General features: G+C 39.2%; 1 protein-coding gene across 7 annotated transcripts in view; it reads right to left on the reverse strand.

Moving 5' to 3' along the window:
• The window catches only part of LOC149267391 (uncharacterized), a 423,973-nt gene that overhangs the window by 357,594 nt on the left and 50,226 nt on the right, over positions 1 to 16,153 (reverse strand). For all 7 annotated transcript variants that reach the window (XM_089432487.1, XM_089432472.1, XM_089432448.1 and 4 more), the window contains one exon: positions 4,008 to 4,110. In XM_089432487.1, coding sequence (XP_089288613.1) covers positions 4,008 to 4,110 — 103 coding nt within the window. The remainder of the gene's footprint in view (positions 1 to 4,007; positions 4,111 to 16,153) is intronic.

Here is a 16,153-nt window from a genome sequence, read left to right on the forward strand (position 1 = left end):
CCTGCTCAGAAATCTCTCTTGCTCTCTTGCTCTCCTTCTCCCAATCTGCTCATGAAAGAATGAATGACCTTTTCCTCCTTTTCCTCCTTTAATATAACTCCAAGTGACTTTTGGGTGATCCAAGTGACTTTTGGGTGATCTCTAAATCCAATGGCTGAAATAGATTTAGATCAATGGTTGAGATTAAATGCTCATTTAAATCTCACTTTCTATTTTTTAATTCACCCCACTTTAATAAAGACCCACTTAGTCATTTATTTCCAAAGTCACTTTTCCTTTCTAATTTTTCATTGACTTTATAAAAGTCACTTTAAAATTAGACTTAATAACTTTATCACTTAAAGTCACTTTTAAATTAGATTTAACTTTATAAAATTATAAAGTCACTTTAGGAGAAAAATTAAATTCTTTTGGACACTTTTCCCTAGGCCAAAGATCAAAGCCTAAGGGAACCACCTGTCCTCCGGTACCAAATTTCAACACTCACAGGTAGAGGGAGTTGACTATGAGGAGACCTTTGCTCTTGTAGCTCGATATACAACTATTCGCTCCACTATATCGATTGTAGCAGAGATGGGTTGGAAGATCCACCAAATGGATGTGAAGACCGCATTTCTCAATGGCTTCATTCAGGAGGGGGTTTATATTGAGCAGTCGCAAGGCTTTGAGGTGCATGGGAAGGAGTCCCATGTATGCAGATTGAAAAAGGCACTCTATGGCCTGAAGCAAGCTCCTAGAGCTTGGCACTCGAGGATTGATACATACTTGCAACAGTTGGGTTTCACAAAGAGTGAGGCTGATCCGAACCTATGCTTCATTGTGGTGGGTGAGGAGCCTCTCATTCAGGTGTTGTATGTTGATGACTTGATCATCACTAGTGCAGAGAGACTCATTGAGGGTTGCAAGAGAGATCTTGCTTCAGAGTTCGAGATGAAGGATATCGGCTTGATGCATTATTTTCTAGGATTCTGAGTTGGTGGATCCTACTCTATACAGAGAGTTGATTGGTAAATTGATGTATTTGGTCAACACTCAACCAGATATATCTTTTGCAGTTAACACTATGAGCCAGTTCATGTGTGAGCCCAGGAGAGTGCAGTGGGTGGCTTCAAAACACATTCTTCGTTACTTGCAGGGCACTGTGGATTTTGGTCTGGATTATAGACAGGGTGATGGAGTGAAACTAGCAGGGTACACAGATTCAAATTGTGGGCAGGATGTGCTTCAGATAGGAAGAGTACTTCCAGTGCTGCTTTGGGTTGTGTCGTGGATTAGCCGAAAACAACAGTCAGTTGCATTCAGCTCAGCTGAGGCAGAGTATATGGCTGCTAGTTTGGCTAGTTGTGAGGTCATATAGCTTCGCAAGATGTTGTTTGGTATATTTGGTCAGGCATTGAGACCTTCAGTAATTTACTGTGATAATCAGAGTTGCATAAAACTCATGGAGAATCCAGTTTTTCATGACAAGTCAAAGCATATTGAGATCAAGTATCACTTCATTAGAGACTATGTCCAAAAGGGAGCTGTCAAGCTTGAGTACATTTCCACAAATGAGCAGGTAGCAGACATTTTCACCAAAGCCTTACCACGTGGCAAGCATGTCTACTTCAGAGGCAAGATGGGAGTGGTGAGGAACACATTCTGTGGTAAGAGGGAGTGTTAAAATTTGGGTACCAGAGGACAAGTGGTTCCCTAAGGCTTTGATCTTTGGCCTAGGGAAAAGTGTCCAAATTTATTTGTACTTTTCTCCTAAAGCGACTTTATAAGTGTTAAAGTCAATTTAATTTAGAAGTGACTTTAGAAGTGGTAAAGTTACATTCTAATTTAAAGGTGACTTTATTAAAGTCAATGAACAATTAGAAAGTGAAAAAGTGACTATGGAAATAAAAGGCTAAGTGGGTCTTTATTTAAGTGGGTGAGTTAAAAAATAGAAAGTGAGAATTAACTGCACATTTATTCTCATCCCTAAATCTAAATGAATCTCAGCCATTAGATCTTAGGGTAACCCAAAAGGTCATTTAGAGAGTAAAAGGAGAAGAAAAGAGAAAAGATCAATTCATTCTTTCATGAGCATTTGGGAGAAAGAGAAGAGAGAGCAAGGAGAAAAATTTTGAGCAGTGAGGAAGTGAAGGAGAGCAGCAAAAAGACATTTCAGCGAATCTAGGCAGCAGCATTTATTGGCACGCATCCCAAGGAAAAAGCGTACAATAGAAGAAAGGCACAAAAATCGAAGAAGAGGGACAGCAGCAAGGGCACGAATTTCGAAGCGGATTTGGGCACAATTTTCGAGGCAATCATACTGCTGAAATCTGTACAGTTTGTACATCAGGTTCTGGGCACAATTTTGGAGGGAGGCCATACGACATTTAATGTTGTTTTATTGCTGAAAAAAATATGTTTTGGTTGTTCGCTGATTGGCACGATTTTCGAGGCAGAGTTCAAGCACGAAAATCGAGATAAGTTGTAATTTGTGGTTGCTGGAATTTTTACTGTGTATTTCAGTTTTTCTATAAAAGCATTTTCAGAAATAAAGAAGAGCTCTCAAACTGGTTTTCCCCAAGAGTTGTTGGGGGTTTTTCCAGGGTCACATTGACCAAAAATCACTGTGTTATTTTCTGTGTGTGGAGTTGTCATAATTTTGTTGTGTTTTATTTCTGCAATTTCAGCACTCATAATTTTGTTGTGTTTTATTTCTGCAATTTCAACAATTGTGAAATCTCTAAATTTGTGTTTTCAGAAAATATTGTCATTTCCAGATTTTTGAATTCTTTATCATGCTTGGATGTAAAACTAAATGCATGGAGTGATAAGGAAAACTGATAACCGGAGTGGGGTTTGAAATTCTTCATTTACCTGGTAGAACAGCGCCAAACAAGGATTCTGAAATGTTACAAGGATACAAGACAGCTTTGAGGAAAATTTATAGAGATATGGGAGTTGCAATGGAAGTCCGCCAAGAATTTGGAGGATTTGTACAGTCTATTGGTAGCTTTTCAGATCCAGTAGCTATGGATGATCGAGGGCATCTTGATCCTATTACTTGATGGGGCTTCCATGGTGGTGATAGCATTCATCTCTGTCCTCTAGCCACCAGGTGTTATCACAGGTTGTTAGTTCCTCATCAGCTGAGAGGAATTGGAGTACATATGGCTTCATCCATTTAGTGAAGCGAAACAGGCTGGTAAAGACAAAGGCTGAGGATCTTGTGTATGTTCATTCCAACCTCCATCTTCTATCACGTGTTGAACTAGAGTATAAAAGAAGTCTGAGCAGGATGTGGGATGTGGAGCCTCAGATCTCTAACTTGAACCTGACACTGAATGCCATGACTCACCTCAACCTACTTGAGGATATTGTTCCACCACCAGTCCAGCCCACTGATGCAACTTCCTACATTCCAGGACCCCCATCATCTATTCATGATGTAGAGTTGCATTATGCAGAAGATATAGATCCATTTGAGGATATGTAAATGTATTTACTATTATCATTCATGACATTATGATCATTTTTGTTACTTTGTATGAGCCTTGAGGGAGGATGCATCATTTCAGTGCTTTAGTGTACATATTTATAATATATCTAATGGTTTCAGTTCTAAAAGTGTTTGATGGTTTCATGGAGTATTTGATTTTTGAACTCTAAAGTGTTTTTTAAAATTTAAAAAATATTATAATATTTATTTTTTTGTACGTGATGTATCCTTGCCGTATCCAGATCCTGGATTTTCAAAAAACAAGCAGATCCGGATCCGGATCCGTACCTGAATCCTGGTAACATAGATTGTAAGAAATACCAGATGCACTACTTGTATTATCAACCTTACACAACACTTAAAAAGAAAAAAAGAAAACTTGCCAAAACCAGGAGGAAAGAGGCAGATTGACATTCTGTAGTTAACATATACAATTCATTACAAGTTAAACTCAAGACAATGTGGTGCATCTATTTACGAAACAAAATGAAGTTTGGTTAATTCACAATCAACTCTTATTAAAGGCACTTACCCAACCATTTTGCCCACTGTGAAATTAGATGACAAAGAATTCCAGCAAAAGCCTGTTTTTCCTTTGTCCTGTTTTCTTCCCGCTCATTCTCATCATGATGAACCTATAAAAAAAAAGAAAATAACATTTAAAAAGCATTTTTGAAGTGTATATATTAGAGATCTCTGAACCCTTTACCTTTGAATTGAATTTACCTTCACAATACACCATAGTGAATTTCAACACCATAACATCTTATAGTAGAAAGATATAGACACAGATATATCAAGCATTTTCTGGTATGGAAGCGTCCAAATAGATTCATATTGACTTAGGTCGAGTATCTAACATTTGCCATAACAGGGATGATCATTGACAGGTTACTACAGTTCCTTATGCATATCTTGCATGATGCCACAGCTGAAACAGCCTAACAAGCTGGCATGTACAAAGCAATAGATCAAGGTTGCATAGCTTTACTTGAGTCTGTTTAACAGCTATTACAATCATTTCAAAAGTCATAAGCAATAATTTATAAAGCAGCAAGAAACCAAGGTCTCTATATGAACGGAGTGCCTTAAGCAAAGTGCATTTCACTTGCTTGCTACAGACCAGTGTTTTACACTTATAACAAATATTATATCACATTCAGAGATCATCTGCTGTGTTTCAGCCACTTGAGTACTGTCTTGACTGGTAATAAGAAGATAGCCTTTTTCACAATTGTATGCCTTAGGCAAACTTTGTTTGCCAATTGTTCTTTTAAACCTGGTGTCATATGGTTTCAACCAATTCACATACATACATCCTCTACAATGAGCATTTTCAACAACTTGTACTCTCAAAAAGTATGAGAAGTTTGATTTCCTGATGAGATGCTTTATAGAGCAAAATTTAACTTATCATGCCATAGCAGTCATAACAGGCTATCAAAGTGCACTTCAACCGATTTAACAAACTTAGTATTAGCATGTAGAACATGAATAATAAAAATGTGTCAGACCATATCTATTCTTAAAGTATGACTCGATATTAAAAATGTGTGATTGACAAAAGGCTTTAAGGCAAATCCTAATTGCATTGGTCAATTTCTAAACTATTAAAAGAGACAGGGAGAATGGAAAGAGTTGAGAAAACGCTGAGAATTACTACATGTTACAAGATTGCTACACAAAAAATTGGGACCATTCATTGCTTTAGCAATATGTTTCCACTTAAATTTTCTATTCCTATTACGCAGGCAAATTCTATCCCGTGGAAACTAAAAATTCTCAAATGAATCCTTGGAACCTGTACGTAAATACCACAGAGAGTCAAGGAGATAGTGGCTCCCAAGACAGCCCAAAAGTTTGTAACAAAGGATTTCCACACAACTCCAATGCTTTCCCTGAAGATAGTCATGATATTTTCAGTAGTCAAAATTAGTAATGCTGCATCTGTTGATAAGCTATACAAGTTATTCCTTATAGGGTATTCCTTGGGGCAAGTCAATAAAAGAAGCCATATGAACTTGGGCTAGAGAAACCTGCATTTGAGAGTTACATGCTTACGAACCTCATGAAAGGGTATTTTCTGTATTAATTATATGAGGAGCCATACTGCATTGAAGTCTTAGGACATATGGTCAATGGATGTACCACAATCCCCTAGTGGGTTTCTCTAGATGTGATAAAAACCTTTTGACTGAGTTAATCAAAAGACATTGTTCTGCCTAGGTCAATTTTCCCAGTCTTGTTCTGTCTAGGTCACCTTTCGCAGTCTCACATTTCCATTGTGGTAATTCTAGAGCAGCCAGTGGTGCCGGTAGCAAAGCAATTTTTGTCGTGAGATGCCATAGAATGCTTGCACCAATGTAGCACTGAGACACAGTCTCTCTGTCCTAGGAATAGAGAAATAGATCAGGACCATTCCATATCAATGCAGAGGATGGCTTGGAGATATCCATGAGCGATCCCCCGTCCAAAAGAAACATCCCAAAGAAATCACCTATCTGAGGGAACAATGGCACATCCCTCAAACCCAGTAGGTGTTGGAAATATTGTTGTCATTGATGTCAATAACATGGGGAGACTACAGATGCCCAAGATAAATATTGCAAGATGGAGATTGTTGGAAATATTGTTTTTGGACTTTCGATGCCCAATTTGGATACCCTTGTTTCTCTAAATGTGAAAATTCCTAGATCAAACGATCTCAAGAATCCTACTGCAACCAATAGAATCTACTTCTCCTAGATTGTAAATTATGTTGCAAACTTATTTCAGATTTCTTCATGAAATATCTAAGCAAATTATTGAAGCAGCCTACACCAAATTAATTATGATTCTAAAACATAGAAATTGAGCAAGGAAAATAGAAACACGTAGGACACAGTTATTTTTGGACAGAAGTCCCCGAAAAAACCCAATTTGGTAAAACGGGTGCAGCAGCTCTGAGGGTTTATTATTATTAAGCAGTAGCAAAATATGACTACATCATTGAATACCTCACAGGGTTATTCAGTTACAAAGAGAATTGTTGGCAGAAGCTTTGTGAGTTTTACCTCACACAATAACTGAGAAATCCTGGCTGATCCATCCCCAAACTGACTGCCCCTCGGCTTTTCTGGCTGCCTCTGCGCAGTGTCTGCGTCAGCCCAGCGTCAAGCTCTCTAGGTGTTGCATCACTTCTCTGGCTGGTCGATCTATTGCACAGGAAATTCAATTTCTGCCTCCCGGTCACACACCCCGACTCCCAGCTTCTAAAAATCGAATTCCTCTGCAGATTTCGGACTTCTCTCTCTCCCTCTGCGTTGGTTATGCGTGGCCCTTCTGGCCCTGCATCAGCCTCTACATCAAGGCTTCTGGATCACTTATTATCTCTCTTTGTTGATATATCTCCAGCTGAGAATCCCTCTCTAGAAGCTACTATCCCTGCCCGTCAACTGCAAAAGATCTCCTCAATTGATTTTTCCTCCTGAGAACTTCTCACTTTAGAAAATCAATTTTCTCTATCTCTCTATGTGTTTTCCAAATGACCCTCAAGCCCCTACTTATATCTTCCTGTTGGACAACCAACAGCCTAGATTAAAACACAACCAAAGGCTCAGATCGTTTTGGCTTGATCCATGGCTTTTTCTAGAAGTTTCACCCTTGATTAGATTAATACCCATTAATATTTTAATTTTCCTAAGTTTAGACTTAGAAACCCCATTAAAAATATTAATTATTTTAATAAAATCACTTTTGGGTGAAATTTCCCAAAACGCTTTCTAGGTTCTTTGGAATACATGTGCCCAAGCCTCCCTGCAAAATTTGAGGATTAGAGCACATCCGATGCTACCCCAAATCAACACTCCCTCTTAGCGAGGAATGTGTTCTAGCAATACACTGCTATTGCATATTTCTCTAACTCTGAAGCATCGCCCTCTGCGTTGTTGATGTCTAACATGTTGTCCACCAACTACTGCGCTGCTGCTGGTACTATATTGTTGCCTTTGACACTGCCACTGCCAATGCTACATCTGTATTGCAGCTCCCTCTCAAATGTTACATCTACTATGCTGCTAGCACTGCCACTGCTAACAATGCATCCGTACTGCAACTCAGTCGCTGAGAGAAGCAACTGAAAACACCCAAAATTGGATAAGTTTCCAGTGGATACACTTCAGTGCTGAAATCCTAACTGCTGCTAGTCCCACGCTGCCTTTTGAAGCCTCCTGCACTGTTGAAGCTCTGCACTGTGCCTCCTCGCACTTCTGCCTCTTTGCTCTGCGCTGCTCATGTTCTGGCTCTACTAAACACTGCATCTGTCGAATCAACACTCCATGGCACCAACTGGAAACTCTACTATCCCGCTACTATTGATCATGGGCTCCCGTAGCAAGGTGATGATCCAAGAGGTGGGCTCCTCAAGGATCCTGCCCATCTGTAGTTCTATCGAACTACAGTTCTATATCAGCCCACCTCCCTCCTAGAGGTATCTTGGCTATCATGGCGAACTCCTCCTCTTGTTCAATATTTGCGGCTGCAATCTTAGGATCATGCTTCTCATCCTTGTCCTTTTTCTTCAAGGGACACTGGGATGCATAGTGGCCCATCTCACCACATCTAAAACATTTCACCATAGAGACATCTTTCATTCGTCTCTGTTGCCCCTATTGTCCCTTCAATGCAAGGGTTGCATTATACTCCTCTACTTTGGGCTTCAACCCACTCTACTACTGCTCCTGTCAAGTTTGACCTTGAGCAGGTCTCCTCTCAACTCTTCTTTGTTTCAGAGCTGCCTACATCTCGTCCCAATTTGGCAATGCTGCTCTGCCCAGGATACTCTGGACAAAGATTTGCCACTCATCCGAGACGGAATTTAGAGCTAGTCTCACTGACTCCGAATCCTGAGGTGTATGTCCCACAACTGACAGCTCATCACAAGTTTCCTTCAATTTCGTGAGGAACGGATCCACACATTCTCCCTTCTGCATCTGAGCAAATCTCAGCTTCTGCTCTAAGTACATCTTCCACTACTCGGAAGATCCCTGATACAATGTGGCCAAGGCATCCCACATCTCCATAGAGGTCCCTTTGCTAGAAACGTGGCACACCGCGTGATCCTTGACTCCATCCAGGATCATCCACTTCGCCTTAGCCATCTCATCTTTGTACTTCTTCAGTGGATCTGCATCCGTCGGGACAGCGATCACATTATCAACATAAGTCTTGAGGGCATGCTCATCTAGAAGGAAAGTCATTCTAGCCTTCCAGATGGCATAGTTGGAAGCCTCGTCCAACCTATCTTGATCCCTCAAGCCACTGGTTTCTATATCCTCCGAAAAATGTCGAACACCTCCCTCTTTCTCCCTGCTGCGTAGCTCCTAGGCTACCTTACGCACTCCCTGATGGAGCTGGTCAGTTGTTGCTCCTCTGCTGCTTAGCAATTGAGAAATGTTGATTTCCTTCGCAAGGAATCACTGAGGAAGTATTCCCTCACTATGCGATCTGCTTTCTCCTTGTGACGGCTTATCTGCCTGTTGTCGCGCGGATTGGCACGACAACGCTCAGACCGGGGGCTGTCACTCTCATCCCCGATCCCTCCGTTTAAGCCTGTCTCCCGCGGCTAAGGGGGGTAGACCCTGTGAGATGATGTGACCAACTGTCGACCAGTTGGTTGGGAGACACGAGATACGATGTAAAAAAGCACTCGATGGATTTGATTAATTTAGGAGACCAGTGCCTTAAGAGATTGTTATTAAAACGATTACTTGTTAGATGATATAGAAATATGGATCATGAACAGCAATCATCTATCATCAGCTAAATCACAATGTTCCTAGAATGACCAAAACGATATCCAGCAATTGAGAATTTTCAAAAAAGATGAATGCTTTAAACCACCACGAATCATAAACCATTAACCAGATATCAATTTCGCATCTCGACTTGAAAATTTAGGTCTTCAGCATGAAAGATATAACGTGATGATTCCCGAAAAATAACTGGATCTAACACAAAGAAAATTTCCACAAAAATTTTTATACCTTTTTTAAATTTTTTTTTTTTTTTTTAAATTAAAATATTAAAGCTAAAAATCTAACTAAGCAAAATTTAAGATCTAACATCTAAAATCTAAAGCTAGGACCCTAAAAATCCTTTAAAAAATATATTTTTTTTTTTTTTTTTTTTTTTTATATTTTAAAAGAAAAACTAAAACTAGATTACAATCTAAATAAAACCTAACTTAAACTATAGAAAATAAATTAAAATCCTAAAAAAAAAAAAAACTAATAATTAAAATCTAATACTAAAAGATTACCTAACTCTAAACTCTAGATAAATCTAAAATCTAAAGTACTAAGAATAAATATTTTGTGTTATTTTTTAATTTATATGAAATCTAACCAAAAAAAAAACTTTAAACCTACGCTACTGATCCTTTTTATATACAGATTTTTTCTTATTTAAATCAAAATGCTAAACGAAATACAATTGAATGCCTTTAAAAAAAATCGAAACTCTTTAAGCTAACCTACATATACATATCAAAAAAAAAAATTAAAAAAAAAAAAAAAAACTGGGCGATGGAGTACCTACGCTATTACCAAATCGATTAGCAAATAAAAAATATATAAAAAAACGACCTTACCCAAACTGAAAACTCAGAGACCGAAAGCGTGGATGAAACGTTTGAGCATAGGCGACGGAGGATGACAGCAAGATGGTTTACCTTCAAAACATTACCTGAGCGTGATTTACCTGGCCCGGTGGAATTCGCCTATGCGTTGAATGATTTCGGTACTTCACCCGGACGTGTTGATAGCAGACGGCTTGAATCGGTTTTATGCTAACCCTCTTGAAGTCTCATTTACCTGGCCCGTTGAATGCAATGATACCTGCGGCAACCAGAAAGGCTGATACGTAACCCCTAACGACTGACGTGAGCGGCTTTCAGTCAATGCAGAATGCCATCGATGCATTCAAGGGTTTCTTCTGCTGGTGGAGAATTAAGGGGCCAGATTGATCAACCTCAGAGATACACGTACGTTGAGCTGACGATTTCTTGTGCCACTGTCTTGAAAGCACGCAACCTCCAGCAACCAGGTGATTGATGATTGAACAATGCGCGTGGGTAGTTTCAAAGTCAAAATATCTGCATATTAATCCTTGCAGGACTACGAAGATATCCCCAGCGATGGCTACACGCTACGGTGTCGATATTTCACGCGTACAATGCCACTGATCCGCAGATAATGGTGAGGAAACGCGTTTTTTTTTTTTCGATGGAGAAATCTGAGCGCTGAGCAGATCTATTGAATCGATCTGGTGCGGTGGCTTGAGATCGATCTCTTGCGGATAGTGAATAAATTGCCCAGCGTTAAATCTCTGCTGCTTTCGGATTTACGTTGATTCGGTTGTTGAAGCCAGTTTGGGAATACGCATGACCCTTGGATCTGATTTCGTTTGCCGTAATGGGAAAACAGCGCTTGATGCAAATTAAAATCGATTTTAAGAACAGACAAAACGCTGAATGCTTACGCCTATCAAACTTTCTCAAGGGTATTGTGCAACGACTGTGTCTCGCCAACTGATTGCAAAACGATGCAGCTAGTGATGGAATAGGAGGGAGCAGCGAAACTGTGTCATGTGCCCTCAGATCGATATTTGGTGTTTGCTTCTGCCACCTGAAATCACCCCAAAAATAGTATGTACATAAAAACAAATTCAAAACCCTAAGTAAACCTGATCTAAGCAAAACTAAAATTGAAACCCTAGATCATAAAAAATTGAAACCCTAAAACAGCTGATTAATGTACAAATTTGGCCCCTTAACAGCCAGATCTGGCAATAAGCACGGAAAATATCTAAAGAACAGAAATTTCAGATTGTCACTGTGAAAGACTTCAGAAAATCTCTCATGCAGATCAGAAAAATAAAACTGAATGATAGACCCAGGATCAAATCCAACTGGGCTCAGCAAAAAAATGCTTGCGGGAGTTGGCTGGTTCAGCCGAGAACTTCCCCGAACGCCCACAAAATTTCCTTCAATGATGTTTTCTGCACAGCTCAAAACAACTGTCAATAAAGAGGGCAAAAATGTTGCTAGATCTCAGGAAGTAATGGAGATACCTGCCATTACTTCAGAAACCCTAAAAGCACCCAAACCCCAGCAAGTGAACAAGATACTTGTGCTCACAATACTCTACAAAAAGCTATTATTAACGGCGGAAAATAACATATGCAGAAAATGAAACAATCTCACAGCATTTTAAGAGAGTAACACCAGCAAGATATGGACCCCAAAGTCTTCTTTTATTAACCAGAAACAGATTTACAAGAGAGCTTCTTCAGTACAAGATTCACAGATCGAATTATCTGAAATGACCACCTAAGACCCTATATAAAGGAAATGATCCCAACGGCTAGTTCGAATGATCCATGTAGAAATGATCTCGACCGTTGATGAGGATCAAGACATCTCTTGATCTCATCCGTCGATTTATTCAGTTAAAATATTATTTTATTTTATTTTTTAAATTTTTAAATTTTTAAATTTTTTTATTATTTATTATTTTATTTTATTTTTTTAAATTTTTAAATTTCTTAATTTTTATTTATTTTATTATTTTATTTCATTTTTTAAATGGATCATCGAACTAAGCATTTGGAAACATCACCTAGGACCTAGGACTTAGGACTCACGAGGGGATTTAAAACATTTTCAACCCTCAAGACACATTTCATGATGACTTTTTACAATTTACATCTCAAGGGGACAAACCCACTTAATACAGACCCTCACAAAACACCCAGTTCTGCGACACAACTATAATCTAGCAGATCAACACACTAGGATTCTCCTAAAGTTCTAATGACAAAATCCATCCCGGCTTTGGGGTCAGGTTTGAAGGAAAACTCTGCCGATCCATGGATCGGTGAGACGAAAAACCTTCCGGGACGTAGATTACCACTAGAAAGTTAGGTCCACCTAGGCAAACACATACACGACTCATGTCTGCTAAGATTATTTACAATTCATACATGCAGACTGGGTTTTACAATCAAAATGATCAAGCTGCTGATGACTGCTGGATGGCACGGACACGCTGATCAGGTGCTGCCCCTTTCTTGCAAAGAAAAAGGGGGAGTACTGCATGGGTAGTTGACCGGTAGAGGTCAACACTGCCCAACACTCAGCTTCCAGAAAACTGCGTCCTTCTAGCTCTGCATAGCTCCCTCTACCTTGGCAATTTTTCGATCTGGCATTCTTACCTCTCTATCGGCTCACTTAGAGAGAGACACCCACGAAAATATAGCCCTCCTGGTTAGAACTGTGATATCCCTTAGGGGATTCGAACTGTTGCTTGCTGCAGCAAGTTGGCCCTTGCTTCAGTGCTAGATCTTCTCTTCCCTGTTTCACATCAACAGCTCTGATACCATGTGAGAATTCCTAGATCTAACAATCTCAGGAATCCTACTGCAACCAGTTGAATCTACTTCTCCTAGATTATAAATTATGTTACAAACTTATTTCAGATTTCTTCATGAAATATCGAAGCAAATTACTGAAGCAACCTACACCAAATTAATTATCATTTTGAAACATAGAAATTGAGCATGGAAAATAGAAACACGTAGGACATAGTTATTTTTGGACAAAAGTTCCCAGAAAAACCCAATGTGGGAAAACCGATGCAGCAACTCTGAGGGTTTATTATTATTAAGAAGTAGTAAAATCTGAATACCTCATAGGGTCATTTAGTTACAGAGAGAAATATTGGCAAAAGCTTTGTGAGTTTTACCTCACAATCGCTAAGATATCCTGGCTGATCCACCCCAAATTGACTGCCCCCGACTTTTCTGGTTGCCTCTGCACAGTGTCTATGTCAGCCTAGCGTCAAGCTCTCTCGGCGCTGCATCACTTCTCTGGTTGGTCGATCTACTGCCCAGGTAATTCGATTTCTACCTCCCGGTCTCACACCCCACTCCCGACTTCTAAAAATCAAATTCCTCTGCAGATTTCGGACTTCTCTCTCTCCCTCAGCGTTGGTTTTGTGTGGCCCTTCTGGCCCTGTGTCAACCTTTGCATCAAGGCTTCTGGATCACTTTCTGCCTCTCTCTGCTAATGTATCTCCAGCTGAGAATCTCTCTCTCCGGAAGCTACTATCCCAACCCCTCAACTGCAAGAGATCTCCTCAATCGATTTTTCCTCTTGAGAACTTCTCACTTCAGAAAATCAATTTTCTCTATCTCTTTGTGTGTTTTCCAAATGACCCTCAAACCCCTTCTTATATCTTCCTGTTGGACAACCAACGGCCTAGATTAAAACATAATCAAAGTCTCAGATCGTTTTGGCTTCATCCATGGCTTTTTCTAGAAGTTTCACCCCTGATTATATTAATACCCATTAATATTTAAATTTTCCTAAGTTTAGACTTAGGAACCACATTAAAAATATTAATTATTTTAATAAAATCACTTCTGGGTGGAATTTCCCAAAAGGATTTCTAGGTTCTTTGGAATACATGTGCCCAAGCCTCCCTGCAAAATTTGAGGCTTAGAGCACATCCGATGCTACCCCAAATCAACACTAAAGACCTATCTCAAATGGGAGAATAAGATATATGGTTTAAAAGATTATTTTGAGACCTTTCCAACGGTATATGGTGTTGAAAGTTGTAACTAGGTTAGGTCTTCATAATTGTCATTATCATTATGTATTTATATATTTTATAAAACAAACAAAAGGAAAAATTTCACGCATGGGTTTCATGTTCAAGTCAAATTATTATTTTAGATAAGCATGTTCTTCATGCTTCTAGGATTTATTGAGTCAAAGTCCTATTTGGACCTATTGTAAAGAAAAATGAAAGAGAAATTTTCTAATCGTAATTTGGGTCAAAAATGCCTCTAGAAGCCAAGTCGACGTACCTGTCAAGTCGGCCCTACCCCAAAGGACATGTCTATTCAAAGTTCAAACCCCTCTGGACAAGTATAAATAGAAGGAAGTTGGAGCGCATTTTGGACACAAAATTTCGCATGAGTTGATCTGAAATATTGCAGAGAAAGATAGAAAAGAAGAGGACCGAAATCTGAAGTCGCCGAGTTTTTCTTGAGATTGGATCTGTGGAAGTTCTGCCTTGATATACCTTTTGTTGAAGATTCGCTCCTGTTGCTATTGCTGGTCTCTTGCTATTGATGAACTTGTTGTGCAGAAAGAGGATTTGACTTGGCATCTCGAGGGTTGGAGTCTTTCTATGGTCATGGATCTTGGATATCTCGCTTTGATCTGATTCTATAAGAAGAGAATTTTTTTGGGTTTTCCCCTTGGAGGGGTTTTGCCCTAGCTTGGAGCCTATATCTTGTGTTCACTGTTTTCTTGTGATCTCCATGTTTATGCTTTTGGTAATTGTTTGATGAAAAGAACGTGATAAAGGTTAAAAAGAAGCCAACAACATTCACAAGCAATTATTAATGAAAGAAAAACCACCCTAAATCATAAGCCTCCCAATTTCTCAACATATGGCACTCCCTCATACTCCATAGGAATGAGAAGATACGAAATATTCTGTCAAGTCAGCCCAACCAGAAAGTACAGGTCGGCTCAACCAGTTTTTACAAGTTGGCCCCATAAGTGAACACAAAAACACTATTAAAGGATAGATGAGTGCATTTGAAGTGTATCCAAGCAAGAAGATGAAGTACAACTGCACAAAAGAGATTTGAGGTGTGCAAGAGGACCTAAGAAGTATTCTTGCGGTTTAAAGGTGCACAAGAGGAGTCTAAGGAATTGCCTTCGAGTGTTAAGAGTGTGCTATGAAGGACTAAAGTCTGCAATGCTATGAAGTGCATTGTTTTGGGGTTGTGATGTTGTGAAGTGCACTGATATGGAATTATATTATGGGGAATGATACTAGGAGGTTCGCTAGGGCATGAAGGTTAAATCTGACTAGGATTTGAAGCTATGTATGGGGTATGAAGCAAGGAGAGGCACTGCAGCATGAAATTTAAGGGTATGATGATGTTGTGAAATGCATCAAGTATGAAGCATGCAGGTGAAGTCAAAAGTAATTTGTGTATGAAGACCTTATAATGGTGCCTATGCAGGTCTTGCTAAGTTGGTGCTTATCTAAGGAGATTGGTGTCTCCGGTAGGTTGGAGCCTACACAATATCTTGCTAAGTTGGCGCTTAGCTAAGGAGATTGGTGTCTACAATACGTTGGTGCCTACAAGCTTTGTAACAATAGGTTGGTGCCTACAGACATTTATAAAAATAAGTTTTTGTTGTTTTCTCTTGCAAGGTTTCCACGTTAAACTTTGTGCAGTACGATTTGAGTTTACATGCATATAATGTTTTGAAGTTGATGAATGATTAATGAATGCTCATTTAAAATAAAAAAATGAATCTTATATTGATTCTCCCCCCTCTCAATATAGGCATAAGTTCAACAATTGGTATCATAGTAATTTCCTTCAAAAACAATGTAACTGCTGGATGGTAGATTTTGGGAGCACACATGGCTGATCAAGAACGTTTCTCCACAATCAGTCCCATTGTTTGATGAAACAAACTATGCATTTCACAGTATAAGGATGCAAACTTATCTAATGGCTCTAGGATTTGATATTTGGTAATCAGTTGTGATTGGTTATACAGCCCCAAAAGCTCCTCCAACAGATTTAAACAGGAAGAAGGCT

The sequence above is a fragment of the Pinus tabuliformis genome, chromosome 6 (assembly GCF_031772625.1).
Source record: "Pinus tabuliformis cultivar Carrire ecotype Pingquan chromosome 6, CPIR1, whole genome shotgun sequence".
Taxonomy (NCBI): domain Eukaryota; kingdom Viridiplantae; phylum Streptophyta; class Pinopsida; order Pinales; family Pinaceae; genus Pinus; species Pinus tabuliformis.